The 20,031-nt window shown below is 39.6% G+C and overlaps 1 protein-coding gene across 1 annotated transcript in view; it reads right to left on the bottom strand.

Moving 5' to 3' along the window:
• Nucleotides 1-1,060: 1,060 nt before the first annotated feature.
• PRDM5 (PR/SET domain 5) overlaps nt 1,061-20,031 on the bottom strand; it is a 292,222-nt gene continuing 273,251 nt past the window's right edge. The window contains exons 15-16 of the mRNA XM_077476830.1: nt 9,576-9,680; nt 1,061-5,118 (exon numbers count right to left, since the gene is read on the bottom strand). Coding sequence (XP_077332956.1) covers nt 4,954-5,118; nt 9,576-9,680 — 270 coding nt within the window. The 3' untranslated portion in view covers nt 1,061-4,953. The remainder of the gene's footprint in view (nt 5,119-9,575; nt 9,681-20,031) is intronic.

Here is a 20,031-nt window from a genome sequence, read left to right on the forward strand (position 1 = left end):
AGGTATCCCCGTGGACATCGATTCCGCAGGACCCGCAATCACACTCATGAAGCTTGTGGCACGCCCACAATGCCGCGTCTTAAAGGGCAACGTACAGGTACATTAATATGTCTGTACGTGCCCTCCTGCCGATATATCGGCGTAAGCCGGTTGGCAAGGGGTTAAACCTTAACGTATCCCTAAAGACAAACTTTTTTAGCATATTTTTAAATAGACGTGGACAGATGAGGGGGTTAGACATACTGTCAGGTTTTTATTGCTGTTCCTGTTAGGTCAATTGATTCTCTCTAATTGTTTTGATCATCAATCTGGGGGGGGGGGGGGGGATTTTCCTCACATTGGGAAGATATCCCCTCACTTCCTGCTGAATCTTCAGGACAAGAAGTGCAGGGAAATCTCCCTAAGGAATCACAAATGGCAAAAAAAACCAAAAAAAACACACAATGCTTTTGTCTTGGGGCCAATGCTCCTAAATGTGTTTATTAATATAGAGGTTTGAATGAATGCGGTTGTAAAAAAAAGATGTTATGCATATCTGCTCTGTGCGGCCCCTTACCTCATTTTCTGAGGTTCCCTGCCACTGCTCTGTACACCTCCTCTTCTCTGAGTGTCCCATAGCAAGCTGCTTGATATGGGGGAACTCATGCGGGAGCACCCCCAAGCACCACCCCTGCCTTCTTCTCACATGATTTGATTGATGGCAACAGGAGCCATTGGCTCCCGCTGCCATCATAGCCTCCTGTAAATACAGGAAGAGGGGAGAAGAGTTGCTGCAGACGGCACTGGATTGAGAGAAGACTCAGGTAAGTGTTTACAGAAAAGGGGGGGGGGGGTCTTAAAGGTTAGTTTAAAAAAACAAAAAGACAAACATGTTATATTTACCTCTTCTGTGCAAGGGTTTTGCACAGAGCGTGCCCAATCCTCCACTTCTGGGGTCCCCCGGAGGTACTCTTGGATCTTCCTCCCCATCCAGTGCCCCCACCAAGAGCTTTTTTCCATGGGGCACTGGTGTGGGCGTGCTCCCAAGTCCTGCTGCTGCATCCATTGACACAGACTGGCTTCCTTGTCACTGGAGTTGATTGACAGCAACAGGAGCCAATGGCTCCTGCTGCTATCAATCTATCCAATGAGGACCCAAGACAGCGGCAAGGCTTGTTCTCGTCGCTGGAAACATCGGGTTCGGGTAAGTAAAAGAGGGGGCTCTGGGGGGCAGCTGCACTTCAAAAAGGTTTTTCACTTTAATGCATAGAATGCATTAAGGTGAAAAACCTTGAGACTTTACAACTCCTTAAAGGTTAAAAAAACATTTTGCCTTTAGAACCACGTTAAGAGCTCAATTTCATTATTTATTGATGATACCAGATTATGCAGGAAAGTAAATTTGGCACCACATGTACTCAATGATCTTGATAAAACAGGAGTTGGGCAGCTACAAGGCAGATGAGGTGCAATATTAAGGAATGTAAAGTTATACACTTCAGTACAAAAACTATACATGTAAAATTCACATTAGGGATTAGTGATTGAAAAGTACAGTGCTTTGCAAAAGTATTCACCCCCTTGCCATTTTTCGTGTTTAGTTGCCTCACAACCTGGAATTAACATGGATTGTTTGAGGATTTGCATCATTTCATTTACAGAACATGCCCACAACTTTGAAGATGTTTTATTTTTTTTATTGTGAAGCAAATGACAAAAAATAACAGAAAAAGTCAATGTGCATAACTATTCACCCCTCTCAATACGTTGTAGAGACACCTTTTGCAGCTATCGGAGCTCCAAGTCGCTTTGAACAAGTCTCTGTGAGCTTGCCACATTTTACCACTGGGATTTTTGCCCATTCCTCCTTGCAAAACTGCTCCAGCTCCTTCAAGTTGGATGGTTTGCGCTTGTGAACAGCGTCTGACCACATATTTTCTATTGGATTGAGGTCTGGGCTTTGACTAGGCCATTCCAACACAATTACATGTTTCCTCTTAAACCACTCAAGTCTTGCTTTAGCAATGTGTTTGGGGTCATTGTCCTGTTGGAAGGTGAACCTCCGTCCTAGCCTCAAATCACAAACAGAGTAGTTAAATGTGAAAAGCAGAGGTGTTCTGTCACATTAGCAACCATGTAAGGTCAGCAGGTTTTCTACTGCTTTTAAAATTTAACATCTAAACAGTCTGTCAGATTTACAAATACTGTATTGAAGCATATACGGTAAGCTCAGTTTTGTGTTGAAAATAACTGTGAAATCTAAAACAAGATTTGGGTGTAACAAGATGTCATTTTTTTTCTGCTGATCCGAAAAATGATCAGATCCATGACTCTGATCCGAGGAACGATCCGATCCATGAGTTCTTTGATCCATTGCACCTCTACAGAGTGGTACAGGTTTTCTCAAGAATAGCCCTGTATTTTGCACCATCCATTTTTCTCTCAACTCTGACCAGTTTCCCAGTCCCGACTGCTGAAAAACATCCCCACAGCATGATGCTGCCACCACCATGTTTCACTGCAGGGGTGGTGTTCTTTGGGTGATTTGATGGGTTTGTGCCAGACATAGCGTTTTCTTTAATGGCCAAAAAGTTCAATTTTAGTCTCATCAGACCAGAGCACCTTCCTCCATACATTTTGGGAGTCTCCCACATGCCTTTTCGCAAACTCAAAACATGCCATTTTGTTTTTTGCTGAAAATAATGGCTTTCTTCTGGCCACTCTGCCATAAAGCCCAATTCTGTGGAGCATACGGCTTATTGTTGTCCTATGTACAGATACTTCAGTCTCTGCTGTGGAACACTGCAGCTCCTTCTGAGTTATCTTAGGTCTCTGTGCCGCCTCTCTGATTAATGCCCTCCTTGCCCGGTCCATGAGTTTTGGTTTGCGGTCATCTCTTGGCAGGTTTGCTGTTGTGCCATGTTCTTTCCATTTGGTTATAACAGATTTGATGGTGCTCCTAGGCATCATCAAAGATTTGGATATTTTTTTATAAACTAACCCTGACTTGTACTTCTCAACAACATTGTCCCTTACTTGTTTGGAGAGTTCCTTGGTCTTCATGGCAGTGTTTGGTAAGTGGTGCCTCTTGCTTAGGTGTTGCAGCCTCTGGGGCCTTTCAAAAAGGTATATATATATGTAATGACAGATCATGTGACACTTAGATTACACACAGGTGGACATAATTTCACTAATTATGTGACAGTTATTCTGAAGGTAATTGCTTGTGCCAGAGCTTTTTATGGGCTTCATAACAAAGGGAGTGAATACATACGCACATGCCAATTATCAATTTTTTTATTTTTCTAATTTGAATTCACTAACTTAGACTATTGTGTTCTGATCCATCTCATGTAATTCAGATAAAAAAACAACAACCATTAAACTAAAGGCTGTAATGTAACAAAATAAGAAGCCAAGGGGGGTGAATACTTTTGCTAGGCACAGTATATGGGGGTGATTGTATATCAAAGGCTTAGCAAAAGCATGCAATTCCAAGCCAAAGTTAACTAAGATAGAAAAATATTCTCCTACATTAAAAGAGGCATACATTCCAAAAGATAATTCAATAATTTACAAAAACAGTTTTTGCCTCATCCTGAACATGCACTTCAGTTTTGGTCATCAGTCGTTGTTTAATTGAAAAGCATTTTGTGAAGGGCAATTAAGAGGGGGGATGGGGGACTTCAGCTATGAGGATCAACTACATAGATTATAAGGAAATATACATATGGATATTCAGCAAGGTGTTTTTGCATTTATTTCCATTTCTTTTTATATTCATCTGTTATTGAAAAATTAATAAAAACAGTCTGAGTAAAAAACAAAAACATAAATTACAGTTATTCACCATGGTAAAAGGCACTTACGCGGCAAAATAATTACAATGTACAAATATATCAAAGGTGACTCCATAATTGTAATATATTGTTTACTCCAAGGTCCCTGAAGTGGACACATGGCCATGATTTGGGGTTAGGAGAAAACAGGTTTAAGATTAGAGTGGATAAATGGTTCTTTACTGTTAGAGCAGTAAAAATGGGAACTCCCTCCTCCAGGAGGGGCACTAGCTGTGAGTGTCAACAACTTAAAAAAAAACTTTTAGATGTCAGGAATCAGAATAAACAGGGCTATGGGTATTGTTAGAGAATACAATCTCACATGGGTTGAACAGGATGGACTGATGTAATTTTCCACTTCATAAAATGTAACACTATAAAAAAAAAAAAAAGGTTTTGGCTTAAAGATAAAAGTGAACAGTCCTTGCTTGCCTTGATCCTTAAAGGGGATATCCACCTTTATATTGTTGACATTTTTTTGCACAATACAGTGCAAAGTTGCACTTTACTAATATAAGTCAAAGGAAGGCTGTGAATCTTCCTGTCAGCAGATAAGTAACATGATATTACAAGAATTCAAATTGTGTTGAAATTCCCAAGTTTCTATTAATATGTACCCAAAGATATTAGACATTTTACACATAATTACTGGATATAAAGTCTAAACTAATGCCATTGAGACAGCAAACACAGTTATATACATACTTAACATTATACCCATAATTTACCATAACCAATTGAATATTGATGTACTGCTGTATGTCCAATCTATGTCATTTTTACTTAGTTTATGATAATGTAGTATTCTCAATAAAACACAAAAAATAGAAAGAGTGCAAAAAGCAATCAAAAATAAAATCTGGATAAAAAAGCATTATCATGAAAGTGTTTATCAGACAAATTACATTTTAAGATACTGAAAAGTGTAAACATAGGACAAATATCTGACATTGGTCCTTATTTTGAAGAACACATGTAACCATGAAACACTGAAAAAAATCTTACCTATATAGATTATAAAGTGCCATAATATTTTACTCAATTTCATATGTATCCCTTAATATTGTACCTAAAAAGTCATGTCCATCTAACTGATGTATATTTATAAATAATGCTGTAAACTATAAACTAAAAATCAGCTGTCTGTCTCTCCATGCACATTCTCCATGTGCACCTTGAGGTAGTCATTTCTTGTAAACTTCTTGTGGCAAAGTTGGCACTCTGCCATTGGACGATTAGGGTTGTGAGTCAATTTATGTCGAATTAACATTTTTTTGAGACTGAACGACAGGTCACAAACCTAATAAAGCAAAAAAAAAACTGTGAAATTATGTTTTTTTAACACAGGTTCAATGCCTGTAGCAGGAGAAAGGTACAGTATTGTTTGAAATCACATGCATCATGTACAAAAGGGGACTTTGTAGACCAGAAGTATGCATCAAGATTTTAAAAACATAGCACTACACAGTATTTCAGAACTTGTTCAGTAATGGCTTCTTGAATATTTGGGTGGGAGAAATAGGTACATAAAGGCACACAGGATGAGTAATTGTAGGACTAACAGGCTAACGAAAACATGTCAACACTGGGGGCCTGATGTGGCTCCCAGACTGCCTGAAGGACCTTATATCCAAAGCTGTCATCAGAAGAGGCCTGGTCATCTACCTGGTAAAACCTAGAGCGCATGAACTGAATAAAAATTAAACAATGAAGAGGATGAACAATGAGCCAGGATCGTAAAGGTCACAATACACGTTACAGTCTCACTGTACAACTAACTTTAAACTTTAAATTTACCAAACCGATGTGATAGGATGACAGGATGATCTATCTATCCAATCATCAATCTGTATCTAATCAGGCAGGCCCTTGTATAACATAGTTTGTGGTAGAATTAAAGTGTAAGTAACCCCCCCCTATCGTTTTTAGCCAAGGAAGCTGCCATTTTTGCCTCTATTTAATCTACAAGTGTCATGATGCTGCACATGTGATCAGTTATGACGCCAGCCATTGGGTCGTTTGAAAGTTTGGTTGAGAGCACAACCAATGGGAGTGTTACATTTCTGGCACGTGCCAGAAATGAAACTGTTTTATGGATGGGTTTACTTCCTCTTTAAGGGAGATTGTACAACAATAATTGTAATGTGTGCGGTGAGATTTAGATAGATCCCTGAACCACACACCCAAGATACTTGTCAGATGGTCCTGAAAGCAATGCCATGTTGCAGGACAGGGCCTATGATTAAGAAGAAGGCCTTAGAACACATTCTAGTCTCTGATCCTCAGGATCATGAAACACTAGGATGTTCTGTAAAGCAGTGGGTGGTACTTTGTTAAAGGCAGGAAATAGCCAGACCCATATTCGAAACAGCCGGCTTATTAAGGAACTCATCCACAATAGAGTACTGCTAGGGAGAATGCTTGTGAAGAGTAAGAGTGTGAGTAAGAGTGTGCTTGGGTCAGACCATGTACCTAACAAGTCAAGTTGCAGTAGCGGGTGCACTGGAAAAGATTTACCAGGTTGGGGGCTTTTTAGGAGTCCAGAAAGACAACGTTAAAAAATTCACACACAGACTGCTTCAGTTCTAGACATATGGACACTGTGTCAATAAGGATCAAGATGGTATCCTTAGGCTTAGTAGTTATGTCATCTGAATGAACTTCCTCAAGTACATCTCATCTAAAAGGGATAGGGCACGTTCTCAGCTGAATGTGCAGAAGCGGTTGCAGCTGTAGGCAATCTGACACAGACTCTGTGGTAAAATGCATATGAGTACGCTTTAAGCCTTGCATTCTGAGACAGCTACAATGACCTGAACTGTGCCTATTATATTTGACAGTTCCACAAAGTGTTCGTATTGGATAATAAAGAGGAAGGGGGCACTCCTGAGGGGAGCTATGAAGACTGTAGGGAGTTCAGGCAGTCAGACAGGGGACAGCAATCTGGGCTAGTGGTGCTAGCATTTGCAGAAGGGAAAGCTAGCTGCCCCAAAGCTTGGATTGCAAGCTGCAAAGGTCTGCAGGACCATTTCACTTAGTCCTCAAGTCAGTCATACTGTCAGTATGTGAAGTGAGAAAATTCCAAGTAGGGGTACTCACAGACCAACTGCAGAGCAGGGAGGGCTAATGGCTCTGTGACCAAGTCCCTGTAGGCTGCAGAAAGGCCCCAAACAGTAAGCAAGTACCAGCAAGAGTTACTAACGGAAGAACTGCAGAACGGGAGGGATATAAAGCCATCTTTGACCAGGACAGGACCAAAGCCTTTTGAGAAGGCATTAGTTCTCCTTATGAGGAAGGAGGAAGGAGGAGTGTTTGCCATACAGTTTTGGCACTGCATATAGGCAGTCTGTGCACATGCACAGGCCCCAGTGGTGCAGATACTTTAAGACGATAAAAAATGTCACCGCACTGCTGATAGGTTAAACAACATATTTTACAGAGGTGTTGTGGCCTGTAGTTAATGAACGTGTCACAGCTCACCATGCTCTGTCAACCCTGAAGGGGAACGCACATGCTTCATAGTAAAGGGCAGAGGACTACTCTAACTTATTGCAGCAATAGTCTAGATCGCCCCTGAGGTAGACAGATGGCACAGTAGTGAAAAGTAGCAAGCACATACCAGACAGTCTACACCTGTTCAGTGGGCATACTCCCTAAGGAATCTTCAAGGACAGTATTCCAGCAGATGGAATTGCAAACATCACAGCCCTGGACCTGTAATGTGTCTACAGCTAACTTATTCAATACACTCAGTATTGAGGAAGTGTGCAAGGTCACATGTCACACCACTGGCTGTCTTCCACACAATAGGCTCCAGATATGGCCTCTAAGGTGACACCAAGTACTGGCTCATCCATAAAACACCAACATTAGCACTCTTGGCTCTACAGTATTGGAGAAAACTTGATTGAAGAAAAAAAAATATTGATAAAAATAGAGAAAAAGTCTAGTAAAAAAGGGTATGCTTCCGTCTGAGAAGAGAAGATGTTAGATCTCCTAGAACACTAACATGAACTTCCTGCAAAGGTGATATTTTCCTATTGTAGTTTGCATGGTGGGAGTGGGAGGGGCAATACTGCCTATTCAACATTTTTTTTGTTGCCAGTGTCATTTTTCCTGTAGGTGGTAGCAAAACCTGGTGATCCTGAATTACTCATGCTGTGTCCCTTGACATACGATTAATACATTTGGTTGTATGACAGGGATCATTTTTAAATTTAAGAAAAACACCTGAAGGTACCTGCTGTTATCTTTTGTCAGAAAAGTCAAATTTTTTCATCCTCTGCACATGAATGTGAAATTTAAAACCAACATAGCGTTACTGCATTCAGTAGGTAAGTGAACATTCACTTTACTAAGTGAACATTTTCTACTTCTTTAGTAAACCCTATTAAGTCAGTAACCCCAAATAAGTATGCAGATAGGGAGTTTTTTCATTTCTCTGTGACTTTCCAGATTTGCATACTTGTTTTAGATCAATGACTCAGAAATCTTGGAGACCAGTTGGCCAACAATAACAGCCTCCTTATTTCCCTCAGGAAAGCATCTCCAGTGTGCAGCTTTCTGACAGCTTTACTTTAAACTAGACAAAAATGGCAACTGCTCCAATAAGTTTTGGAACTTGGAACATATAATATATAGCAAAGAATACAGTGAGAGCAAGTATGCCTGGAGGTAGCCCATTTCTCCATAAAGACATAGGGACAGACCAGAGGCCTAGCACAATGGCTGCTGAAAACCTTCTGTGTATCCCTGTGCCAAATTCAGCAAGTTGAACAAAAATGGCAACCCATCCAATCAATTTATTACAAGCTTTTTATAAGGTTAGGTGCACATGGAAAGGGCTTTTCAAAAAACAAACACAATACAAAAATTTCCCAGCAAACTTACAAGCTAGCTAGTTGAAAATGTATTTGCATTATGTGTTTTATTTTATTTTTACTTTTCTTTAAAGTTGTTTTTCATTCCGCATTCATGTGGACTGGCAATAATCCCCTTGTTTGAAATTCTATCCAATCAGCTGTTTTGAAGTAAAAAAATGTATGACAGCTAAAACAGAAACAAGTTGATTGCGGCTCCATATAAGATTAATAGAAAAATAGCTAGCCATACACCTTTTGATTTCAGACTATTGTTCCCTCCATGCTAAACAGCGTGGATGAAAGGATGTTCCCTGACAGCAAATGCATTTAGCAGTCACTGGCTGCAGTTGGTGCTATCGCTATTTGCCTGAAAATTGGTGCTGATAGGGCTACTCACAGCTACATTTGTGGCTGAAATTTGAGCAGTGTATGATCAGATTTGGTGTTGCCACCCTTCCACCCAGCATCCTGAAATCAGCATTTCTTCACAGGTCTCCCCTGTGAAGAAATGGCACTAATCGGCTCTCCTCTTCTCACATTCTCAGTGTGAGGTGAGGAGAGCTGATAAATGCCACTTCCGTATTCACATATGATCGGCTGTGGTTGGACACAGTCGATCAGATGCGTAAAGATGCGCCGTGCGGGAGGAGGTTAAACTAAAGAAACAGCTGACAGAAAAAGTTCGTAGAAGGGGATCTCTGCCAGTATATATGAGGGAACAGCAAGAAGAGGCGTTTTTCACTTTCTTATTGCAAATGTAAAAGCATTTTAGGACAACTTCCTCCTTTTCAGAGTTCACGGTCATAATTACACACTTTCACATGCTTCTCAGCATGTGAACTAGAAATATTGTGGATAGATCAATAACACAAAAGCAATGTGCCACTCAACTTACATCACACTGGAATGGTTTTTCCCCGGTGTGCGTCCTCATGTGTTCATCTAGTCCACGTTTCTGACTGAAGGCCTTATTACATTCTGAACACTGGTATGGCTTCTCCTGTACACAACGATAAAGGAGGAAAATTTGTAGATTCTAGACTTCGTACTGTCACGTGATTAAAGTCTTCCCTGTTGCACCCAGTATTTATAGGCCCATTTTGCAATAAAATGTAAATACAGCAGTGTGCAGTAACCCAGAGCAAACAGACAGAAATTAATTTTCAATAGTTTACACTTTATAAGCAGTAACGTGTGGATATTTCAAAGTTTGCCATAAGCGTCTGTCGACCTTTCTTCACATCTCAGACATTACACAAGCCTAGCGATGTGATTAATAAAAAAGTTGCACAAAATATTTTTTTTGTGTGAAACAAAATAAAATCTCTCATTGGCTGCAACCAGGACAACAATATTGCATTAGTAGACATGGGCATTTCCCAGAATTCACATCCCCTGCTCTTGTATTTTCTTAGTCTCTTTTAAATGCACAGAAAGATTTGAGATAGACACAGTTTATCTCTGTATCTGAAGCACAGAAACGAGCAAGCAAGCAAGCAAGCAGGTCTTTAATTCTTAGTAGTGCTTTATTTCTCAATGAAAATTGTACTTATTAAAACATCACAAACTTTTACAAACCAATTCAATGCATTGCCACCATTGCATGGTGAATGCTCTATTCAGCATTCTTACTTTAACTGCTTCCTCTTTCTTAAGACAAAACTAAGGGTAAAAGGTTCTGATATAGACATGTTATCACAGTACAAACACAGATTATCTTAATTAAAGTGCAGCAATCCACACCAGTGTCTTGCCACCTAATTTGTCTTCCTTATGTCAGCTCATTGTCCATCATCTTACAAGGAAGTCAAAATATACATAGGAGGCTTTAAAAAAGATTACAACAATTTCCTGAAACACGAGAAAAAAGGAAAATAAATGTTCTTCATTAATAAAATTTGAACAAAAATATAATTAAATAACATAATCTTATAAACTGCATATATAAATTCTTAGGAAGGTAGATGTATAGATGCACAGGATGATGTAGTGGGATTTGTGACTGTTACAGCAAATAAATGGTGTTATAAGCAAGGATCATAGAGATGTGTGTGGCATTGTCTAAGGTGGTGCTGTGTTACCGGTGGTGATCTGCAGTCTGTTAAACACTGGTCATATACTTAGAAATATAATACTTCAGAAAGAAAAGGAGCCACACGCTTTTTACATGTGGTGCTCAATTATGATCCAGTGTCTGCTGGGTGATCAATCCATTACTATGTAAAGGGCAAAACAGCAAAGCTCTACCTCTCTTTTGTACCCACAGATCTGAACGAGTTAGGCAGATTTAATCTCTTCAAGCTTAATCCACACTTTTTTTAGTTTTGTCTATCACATCAGATAGGGATGCTGTGAAATTTCAGATTGAATATAATTTCCAAAAACAGTACTCTATACAAATGTTTATCGAAAACGTTAACATATTTTGTAGACTTTAGCAAAAAGATATTCACATTTAAGTGCATCTACAAATTTAAAACCCCCTGTAATTGGAAGTCATACATTTTACTCCAGTAAGTTGTATAGTTCTGAATAGACCAGTTTACAGCCTCAAAACTTTCTGATTCACCAATCTACAGTTCTAACCTCAGCATCCATAAAAAACTAAAAAACAAAAAAAAAAACTAAAGGATTAGCAGGAAGAAAACTAACATTTTAGTAAAACTGATTAAATGTGAAAAAAATACATATCTGAGTAATAATTTACTCCAGCTTGATTCCTATTTTTTCATTAGCAGTTTGTTTAAAAGTTTTAGTAAAACTGTATTTACAACACTAGTCAGAATTTGTATATTCCAGCATCTAAACCAGGTGTAGGCAACCTTCAGCCCTCCAGCTGTTTTGAAACTACAAGTCCCATGAGACATTGCAAGACCCTGACAATCACAGGCATGACTCCTAAGGCAGAGGCATGATGGGATTTGTAGTTTCACCACAGCTGGAGGGCCGAGGTTGCCTACCCCTGATCTAAACCTATGATACTTACAGGCTTATTAAGTAAGGCTTTGCAATTAGCATTGACAATGTGCAAACTACAGTATTCCCCAACAAATATTCATTATCTGCATCAGCACAGTTTACACATTGCTCTTTGGCTTACTGAAAACACTTGTTTTGTGATAAATTCCAAACTAACCTAGCTTGAATATTTTCACTGTCTACCTCAGTGATTCACATGTACTCTTAATTTTTTTCAAGCATAGTACTCCTCTTCTGGCATTAAATGAAGCTATTCTATCAATTACAATTATTCTTGGTTTGTCTAGGCCCAATAATTTTAGATTCACATCTGACATTCTGATATTTCCATTTTAAATGTATTTATTATGAATTTTCACCATTAACACCGCAGACTTCATCTTTGAAAAAACATGCAATGCTGTTTTATGGCTTATGAAAACTGACCAAAGTAACACATTTCCTTACAACTGGTTTATGTTTCCATACTGATCTCTATATCCCTAGAGGGTTTAAAGCTTCCTTCCTCTGCAACACTCTGGACTCATACAGATGGGATGCTGTCTTCTACAATACCTCTCTTGAGAAGAAATCACCATGAAATATCTGTAAAACGTATTTTAATGAATTATAAATACTATGTGCTAAGCCCCAACTTTCAGAAGATGGCACAATAATTTTATGATAGCAACTTATCTTTTTTTCTCTTGTAAGATGGAATGTAAAGAATAAATAGAATATAAAGTCTATATAATGACATATGCAGGCTACCAGTTATTGCTAAATCTACTCATATAATATCCAAACATTTGATACATTTAAGCCTAAGGGAACCTTTCATCAGACTCACTTTTTATGACGGGGCTGTCAGTATAAATATAAAAGGTAAAAAAGAAAAAAACATCTTCTGGCTCTCCCAAGCTGTTCTACTCATAACTGCCAAAAGAGTGGAAGCTAGCCTGTGATTCAGAATTCACAGCCCAAATGACTGCTTAAAATGGAAAAAAAAGCCATTACCTGTATTACTAAAAATAAAAAAAAACGAGTGAATTGCTAAAAAATATTTTCTATAACCAGTTCCTGCCTGCCCTATGTTCAAATGATGACTGGGCAGAACCGCTCTAGATCCGGGTGGACATTATATCACATCCTCTCCAGATCGCTTCACACTGAGGTGCAATCTGTCACCCGTTGTGTCCACTGGACACAGTTCAGTGTACCAGCCTGCTGCCAGTAACATGTGATCGCGGTGACCAATCACAATAGATCACGTGATCATAGTAAACAATGAATGGCTTCCATTTGTTGTGTACTATTGTGTTGATCTCTGTGATTGATCAATCAGTGATCACATGTACAGCCCATCTGTACCATGTGATCAGTTGCGGCCAATGACAGCTAAACATAATAGTAAACACTGAACTAAATAGGCCCTTTATGTACCGTAAACCAGTGCTATAAGGTGACACAGCCGAACATACATGAGTAATGATATAAGTCGTATGCACATCAATGGAGACTTGCATAGCTATTTAGTTAATTGTATGACCACCAAGCAGTGGACCTAGATGTTTATACTTCTACTACTATTACCTGGACACAGCCTTTTTATCACCTCTTTGCTGATGGCCTTTGTAAAACAAAGGTGTTGACTTACTAAAGGCAAGTAGGCTGTTCACTTTAAAAGTAAATTTCCCCTGAAATGAGATAAAGCTCTGCTGACTTCTATCATCCAATTATGTTCAAGGAAATTACTGTTTTTTATTTCCCTTGAATGTGATTGGAGGACATTCTTTGCAAATTGAATTTCTTGGGCAGGAAATTTGTCAACTTTTAAGTCATTCAGATCTGTGCAATTTAACAAGTTTCATGCATGCATGTATTTACAAGTCTTATACAGTCCCATGTTGTCTTGTAAATCCCTTAAGAATTACATCCAGTCAAACTTATGTAATGAATTATTAATATAAATGAACATATTTACATAAATGTATATGAATATATAAAACAATAAAATAAAATAAAATGAACAGTAAGCACTGCAGCTTTCAACAAAAATAGAAGTGGTACTATTCCATTAGTCAATGCTAAAAAATGATTTTCAGTGAAATATGATTTACGGTTTTCTACTATACCACTGCAGTGGCATTATTAGGTGTTGTCTAACTGAAGTGTTTATAATGACACCACAATAACGTACACATCACTCGGTTATGACAAAATACTGCCGCTGGATTTTTGTTATAATAAAGCAAAATGGGTCAATGAAAAACCCATTTTTATGAAGCAGTATGATGAACAGAGATAAACTATTCTTTTACAAGGTGAATTTCGTTATTTCCCATGGGAGTTGGTTTTCTTGTAACGGTAATGGTAGAACATATTGAGGGTTATATAAAAGTAAAATTAGCTTCCTAGTTATTAAATAGGCCATATAGTGAGGTCAGAAGTGTACACCACAACCAAATTTTACAATCCGAAAAAGCCTCTACTCAAAAAAAGTATTGTGCTCAATATTTTTACTGCATACATTCTTGCTACAAAAATCTTTTTTTAATTAAGATGGAACTCTAAAGCATTTTTTCCGTGTCCATACTGTCCATTCCAGGGTAGGCAGTAAGAAGGAATCTGAGCAGATTCTCAGAAAAGCTTTAATTTTTACATATAAGGAAGAGTTAGGACCTGTGTCAAACTTTTAGTGATGTTTGTTTACCTGTTTCTTTCAACTCATTTAATGACAGTTGTACCTTGGACAGGAAGGGAGAGATCCACTTTAGATATCTTATCCCAAGAATCCTGAGTAGGCTCAGACTACAAGTGGACAGAATGAAGACTTGAAAAGATACATTTGCTTCAAATGTATGGTAAATATATAGTATTTATCAAACCTGGACATGTTATAGGAATCAAAATGATGCCAAATAGCTACATTAACAAATGTAATTAATAATAACATGTGCTCATGTAAAAATGGTGTACTGTTTTATAAATGTATATGTTGGCATGCAAACACCTTAGAGGTGCTAGTGGCTGAAACCCATACTTCTAGGTACTATTACCCAGACACTTACATCCATACGATTTCTCATTCCTTTGTGATTTTACAGATTTGCACACTTGTTTAAGGTCAGAAATCTAATTTGGCCAGCCTAATAGCCAGGTAACCAGCATTTTCAGAAGGAGATTGGGAATAGCAGCTTCCTTATTTCCCTCAGGAAAGGTTCTACAGTCAATAGTTTTCCAACTGACAATAGTCCCTCTGTTTGAAACTCTGCAGAACAGCTAAACCAGAAAACAGTACATTTGATCTCTAGATAAGAGTTAGTGCAGAAGAGTAAAGCTGGCCATACACAGAGTAAATTTTGGTTGGTTACTGAAAACTGGTCAGAATTTGAGCCAAGGGGGGCCCTGTCGGTATTCTTCCACCTGACATCTATAAAACTGAAAAGCAAAAGTGTGGGGCAAAAAATTGTCAGCTGAACAGTGCCTGAATCCAATCAAACAAATAACATGGCCCTGGGAGTTGCTGTGTCTCAATTTCTTTCGCAAGGCAAGATAAAGAAACCAGGGCTGTTTTTTGAATGGACATTGTGGATCTAGAAAGTACAAAAGTAACGTACTGACAGTGGGCCCTGGCCAGTGTGACTGCCATGGGAGGGTCACAGACCTTTTACATTGTTAAAGCATTGTGCTGCACTGTAAAATACTAACAATATCACAAATTGTGCAATAAATCAATCAAGTGCAATGTTACAAAAATTACAATAATAGCCATCCACCAACCTAAAAAGTGCTAGAAATATTTATACAATACCAAGATATTGAAATGATTGTGCTAAAACCTAAATAAAGTGCGTGTATATCAAAATTCAGTGCACATGTATCAAATTGTAGTAAACCAGTTCATTAATAACTGTCTCTATCTCAATCCTCTAAAGGGCATTCATGGTCCATGTGCATAGTGCATAATACACTTTTAGATTTTTGTTAATGCATCCTCTGAAAATAACGTGCATCCACTGAAAATACAGTGCTTTCACAGCTGCTGTTTTTCACTTCTTCATACATACCAATGCCTGTGACGGGTCAAACTTCCACACTTAGTGAACGCCACTCACCAGATTTGATGTGACCCCTTGTGGTATAAGAAGGTCAATAAGCGCTTAGGTTCTATATGTTTTCGTTGCTTCCTCCTTCTTTGGTCCACTCGTACCAGTCACCAAGGCCTTTTGTTATTCTGAAGAAATAGCTGTTTGTTTGTCTGTGTCCATGATCATCTAACCAATGTGACCAGACTTTAACCCTTCCCGATCAGACGCCCAGTTGCACTGTGGCAGGTTGGCTCCCCTAGGTGAACCGATATAACTGGCCACTAGGGGGTGCGTACGCGCCTGTGGTGCCCGAGCACCCGCAATCGCTCCACAGAGAGAGGGAACGGAGATCTGTCAATGTAAACAGACAGATCTCCGTGCTGTCAGGGGTGAGGACAGCGGCCTGTTGTTCATACTAAGTATGAACAACGATCGCTCTTCTCACCCAGCCAGTCCCCTCCCCCCCACAGTTAGAATCACTCCCTAGGGAACACAGTTAACTTCTTGATCGCCCCCTAGTGTTAACCCCTTCCCTGCCAGTGACATTTACACAGTAATCGGTGCATTTTATAGCACTGATCACTGTATAAATGCCAATGGTCCTAAAAAAAAAAGTCCCAATATAAATCGCCAATCACCACCATTACTGGTAATAAAAATAACTTTTTGCACAAACCAATCAAAATATGCTTATTGCGATTTTTATTACCAAAAATATGTAGAAGAATAAATATCGGCCTAAACTGAGGAAAAAAGTATCTTTTTTTTTAAATTGGGGATATTTATTATAGCAAAAAGTACAAAATATTGTGTTTTTTTTTCAAAATTGTGACTCTTTTTTTGTTTGTAGCGCAAAAAATAAAAACCGCAGATATGATCAAATACCAACAAAAGAAAGCTCTATTTGTGGGAAAAAAAGGATATTAATTTGCTGGGTACAACATCGCACGGCCGTGCAATTGTCAGTTAAAGCGATGCAGTGCCGTATCTGAAAAAATGGCCTGGTCATTGAGCAGCCAAATCTTGCAGTGCTGAAGCGATTAAAAAATTTTTTTGGGGCAGCCACGGTTATGGTATATATCTTGGTATAGAAAAGGTAAGTTAAAGTTTACCAGCTGTTTCCAAAACTGGAGAGTGGGAGGAGAGTATTTCTTACAGTACTTAACGATAGATTTTCTAGTATAGAACAATAAAAAAGGAGAGTTCTATCTGCCACAAGAGTAACCAAGTCTTCCACCAGATTCAACAGGCAGAGTCTAGGCATTGGGGTAATAAAAAGCGGGGCCCTGGCATGATTATTGACCTTGATAACATTATTTCAGTAAGGGTTAATTGCTGGCCAGGCCTAAAACACATGAAAAAAATCTCCAGCTAGGTGACTACATCACCAACAGGCTGGGGAGATTCCGTGGTTTATCTTGTGGACCCTGCAAGGGGTAAAGTAGGCACAGTGGAGGATTTTAATCTGAATGACTTTATCTCTGGCAAACACCAGGTGTTTGAAAGGTAAGTCTGACCAATCCTCTTCATCTGGGTCAGGAACATCCTGCTGCCAGGTTACTTACAAAGCAGATGACTCAGAAATGGTGGTCATAATGAGGTGTTAATACACCATCGAGGTGGGTTTTTGTATTTCTGGGACTCAGAGCAGGGATTCAAGTTCCAAGTAAGTAAAACCTGGAATGTTTGAAAATTGGAAATTGGATACTGAATGCATGAGAAACCTGGAGATATTGAAAGTAATATAAGTAGGTACATTCAATTAACAAGAGGAAGCATCAAAGGGGAGCAGGTGGCAGTCCCCAACTATGTGCCCCAGTGTCTTGATTTTGTATTTGGTCACGTCATGAGAGTTGGGGAATATACAGAAGTGAGAGAGGGAAGGATCGAGACAAAATTAAGTTGGGGGGGAGAGAGAGATTTTGTAGGCAAGGACTCTAAATAGAGTCCAGCCTTCCAAGCTCTCTGGGTAGTATGCATGGATGGAGTAAGTTGATAAGGAGCTTTCGTTCCCCTTTACAGTAAAAATTAAAGTGCATCCAGGATGGCAGCCCCCAACAACCTTTAAGAACATTAGAGAAGTTGTGCCAGTGTGCCATCATTAATTGGGAAGCAATAAAATCATTTTAGCAGTCTGGCATAGCCAGTCTGCCCTGAAGGAGCTGTCTAGTCAAAGTGGAAGGCTTGTATCTTGGCGGCTGAGATTCCCACAAGAAGGTTATAAATAGTTGGTTAAGTCTGGTAAAAAAAGTACTTGGAAATCAGCTGGGGGGGGGGGGGGGAGTTTTGGAACAGATATATGAGTTTGGAAGGACTTTCATTTTCAGCAAATGAATACGGCCAATCAAAGAAAGGGGGAGGTTGCTCCATGCCTTCAGTCTGTCCTTGACATCCAGTAGTACAGGGTGAATACTGAGAATCACATATTCAGTAACCCAGGGCTCGACAAACCCCGCATTTGCGACTAGAATTTGCGTCCTGGCGACTGGGGCAACACAGCTGGGGTATTCTGTCTCCGTGTGGACCCCGAACTCCGCCGTGCGATTGCATCGGGCCGCGCCGGCCAGTAATTGAGGCCGCAGCTTTGCGGCCTTCTAAAGTCTTTCCGTAGTCTGGCGCCATCTTGTGGTGGATGTTGAAATTACAACCCATCCAATGCTAATCGAGCTTCAAAGCCCTGCCTGTTTTTCACTGCCCACCCATTTCCTTCCCAAAGTTAATTCATTCATATATATATATATATATATATATATATATATATATATATATATATATATATATATATATCTCCTGGGGGGAGAATAAAAAAAACTCAATCATTTAAAAAAAAAAGCAAACAACCAAGCAATTCACTTTGAGAGGTTTATGCAGCATATACATATATACACACACTAATATATATATATATATATATATATATATATATATATATATATATATGTATATATATATTTTTTCATAATAGCTTTTATTTATTTTTTAAAAGTAAAAAAAAATAATTTTAATTAAGGAAAAAAAAATATTATTTGTAATCCTACCTGCTTGGCCCCTTTCACAAGGGCTGTCTGATCAGGTTCACCTGTCAGTTTTTCAGGCGGACCTGACCGAACCCTTAGCGGGGATATGGCAGTAAATAAGCGGGAATATTGCGGAAATAAAAGAAGTCACATTCTTTTGTTAACCACTTCGTGCACGCGCTATAGACGAAAGATGTCTACAACGCAGACACCAATTGCCGGGAGGGCATCCCTGGACATCCTCCTGTTTACTTCCCCTCTGCACGCCGCCATGGGCACGCATCGGGGAAGTTCTGTGTTGGCCGTGTCCCTTGGATACAGCCAATCACAGATCATGCTAAATGGCCAATCACAGCGGCCATTTAGCACTCGAGCGGTGTGTCCAATGAGAGGTGATCTCATATGTGGGGGGCTGGGGGCTATCTTCCCCTCACTTGTCTCCATGTCAGGCCAGGGACAGGTCCAGATCGCCGTCACGGACCTGGCTCCTAACTTTTTTAGTTGGCTCCTAGATTCCAAGCAAATTTGTCAACCCCTGCAGTAACCCTAATGAAAAATAACAACCACAGGACAGGTAAATGTATCAACCCACAATAGTGGAAGGGCTCCAGAAGATGATGATGTCATTCCCAGGTCTATTGGAAAAAGTACAGATTTGTGCCAATTAACTCAGAGGCCCATGATCTGGGAAAACGTGTTCAGAATCTGAAGAGCCCCGTGTAGAGAGGGGCCCGCATCATTCAGGAACAGTAAGCGTTCATTGCCATACAGAGCTACCCTCTCCTTCAACCAGCCCACTTTTAAACCCTGAATTTCCATAGAGACCTAAAGTGTCTCTGCAAGAGGTTCTATGGCTACAGTGAAAAGTGTCAGAGAGAGGAGGCAGCCCTGACTGACACCCTGCTGTAGCTGAAAAGGGGGCCGAAAGGAGGCTGCTGAGGCATAAAACGGTCATTGGAATACTATATACTGTTTTCAACCAATCTATGTAGCAGAGAAGAAAGTTGGGGGCACTGATAGATAGCACTGACAGGCATTGCGGATGGGCACTGATTGGCATAATTTCTGGGCACTGATTGGCATCATGTCTGGGCACTGACTGGCATCCCTGGTGGTCCAGGGTGGTATACCTGGTGGCCATGTATGATCAGCATCCCTAGTGGTCCTGGCGGGATCCCTGGTGGTCCTGGGCGGGCATCCACAGGGGGGGGTAATCAATTAATCAGCGCAGACCCCCCTTTTAGGAGAGCAGCCGATCAGCTCTCTTCTACTGGCATCTGTCAGA

Source organism: Lithobates pipiens, unplaced genomic scaffold (assembly GCF_037356315.1).
Source record: "Lithobates pipiens isolate NorthernLeopardFrog02 unplaced genomic scaffold, aLitPip1_a1.2 Scaffold_13, whole genome shotgun sequence".
Lineage (NCBI taxonomy): Eukaryota > Metazoa > Chordata > Amphibia > Anura > Ranidae > Lithobates > Lithobates pipiens.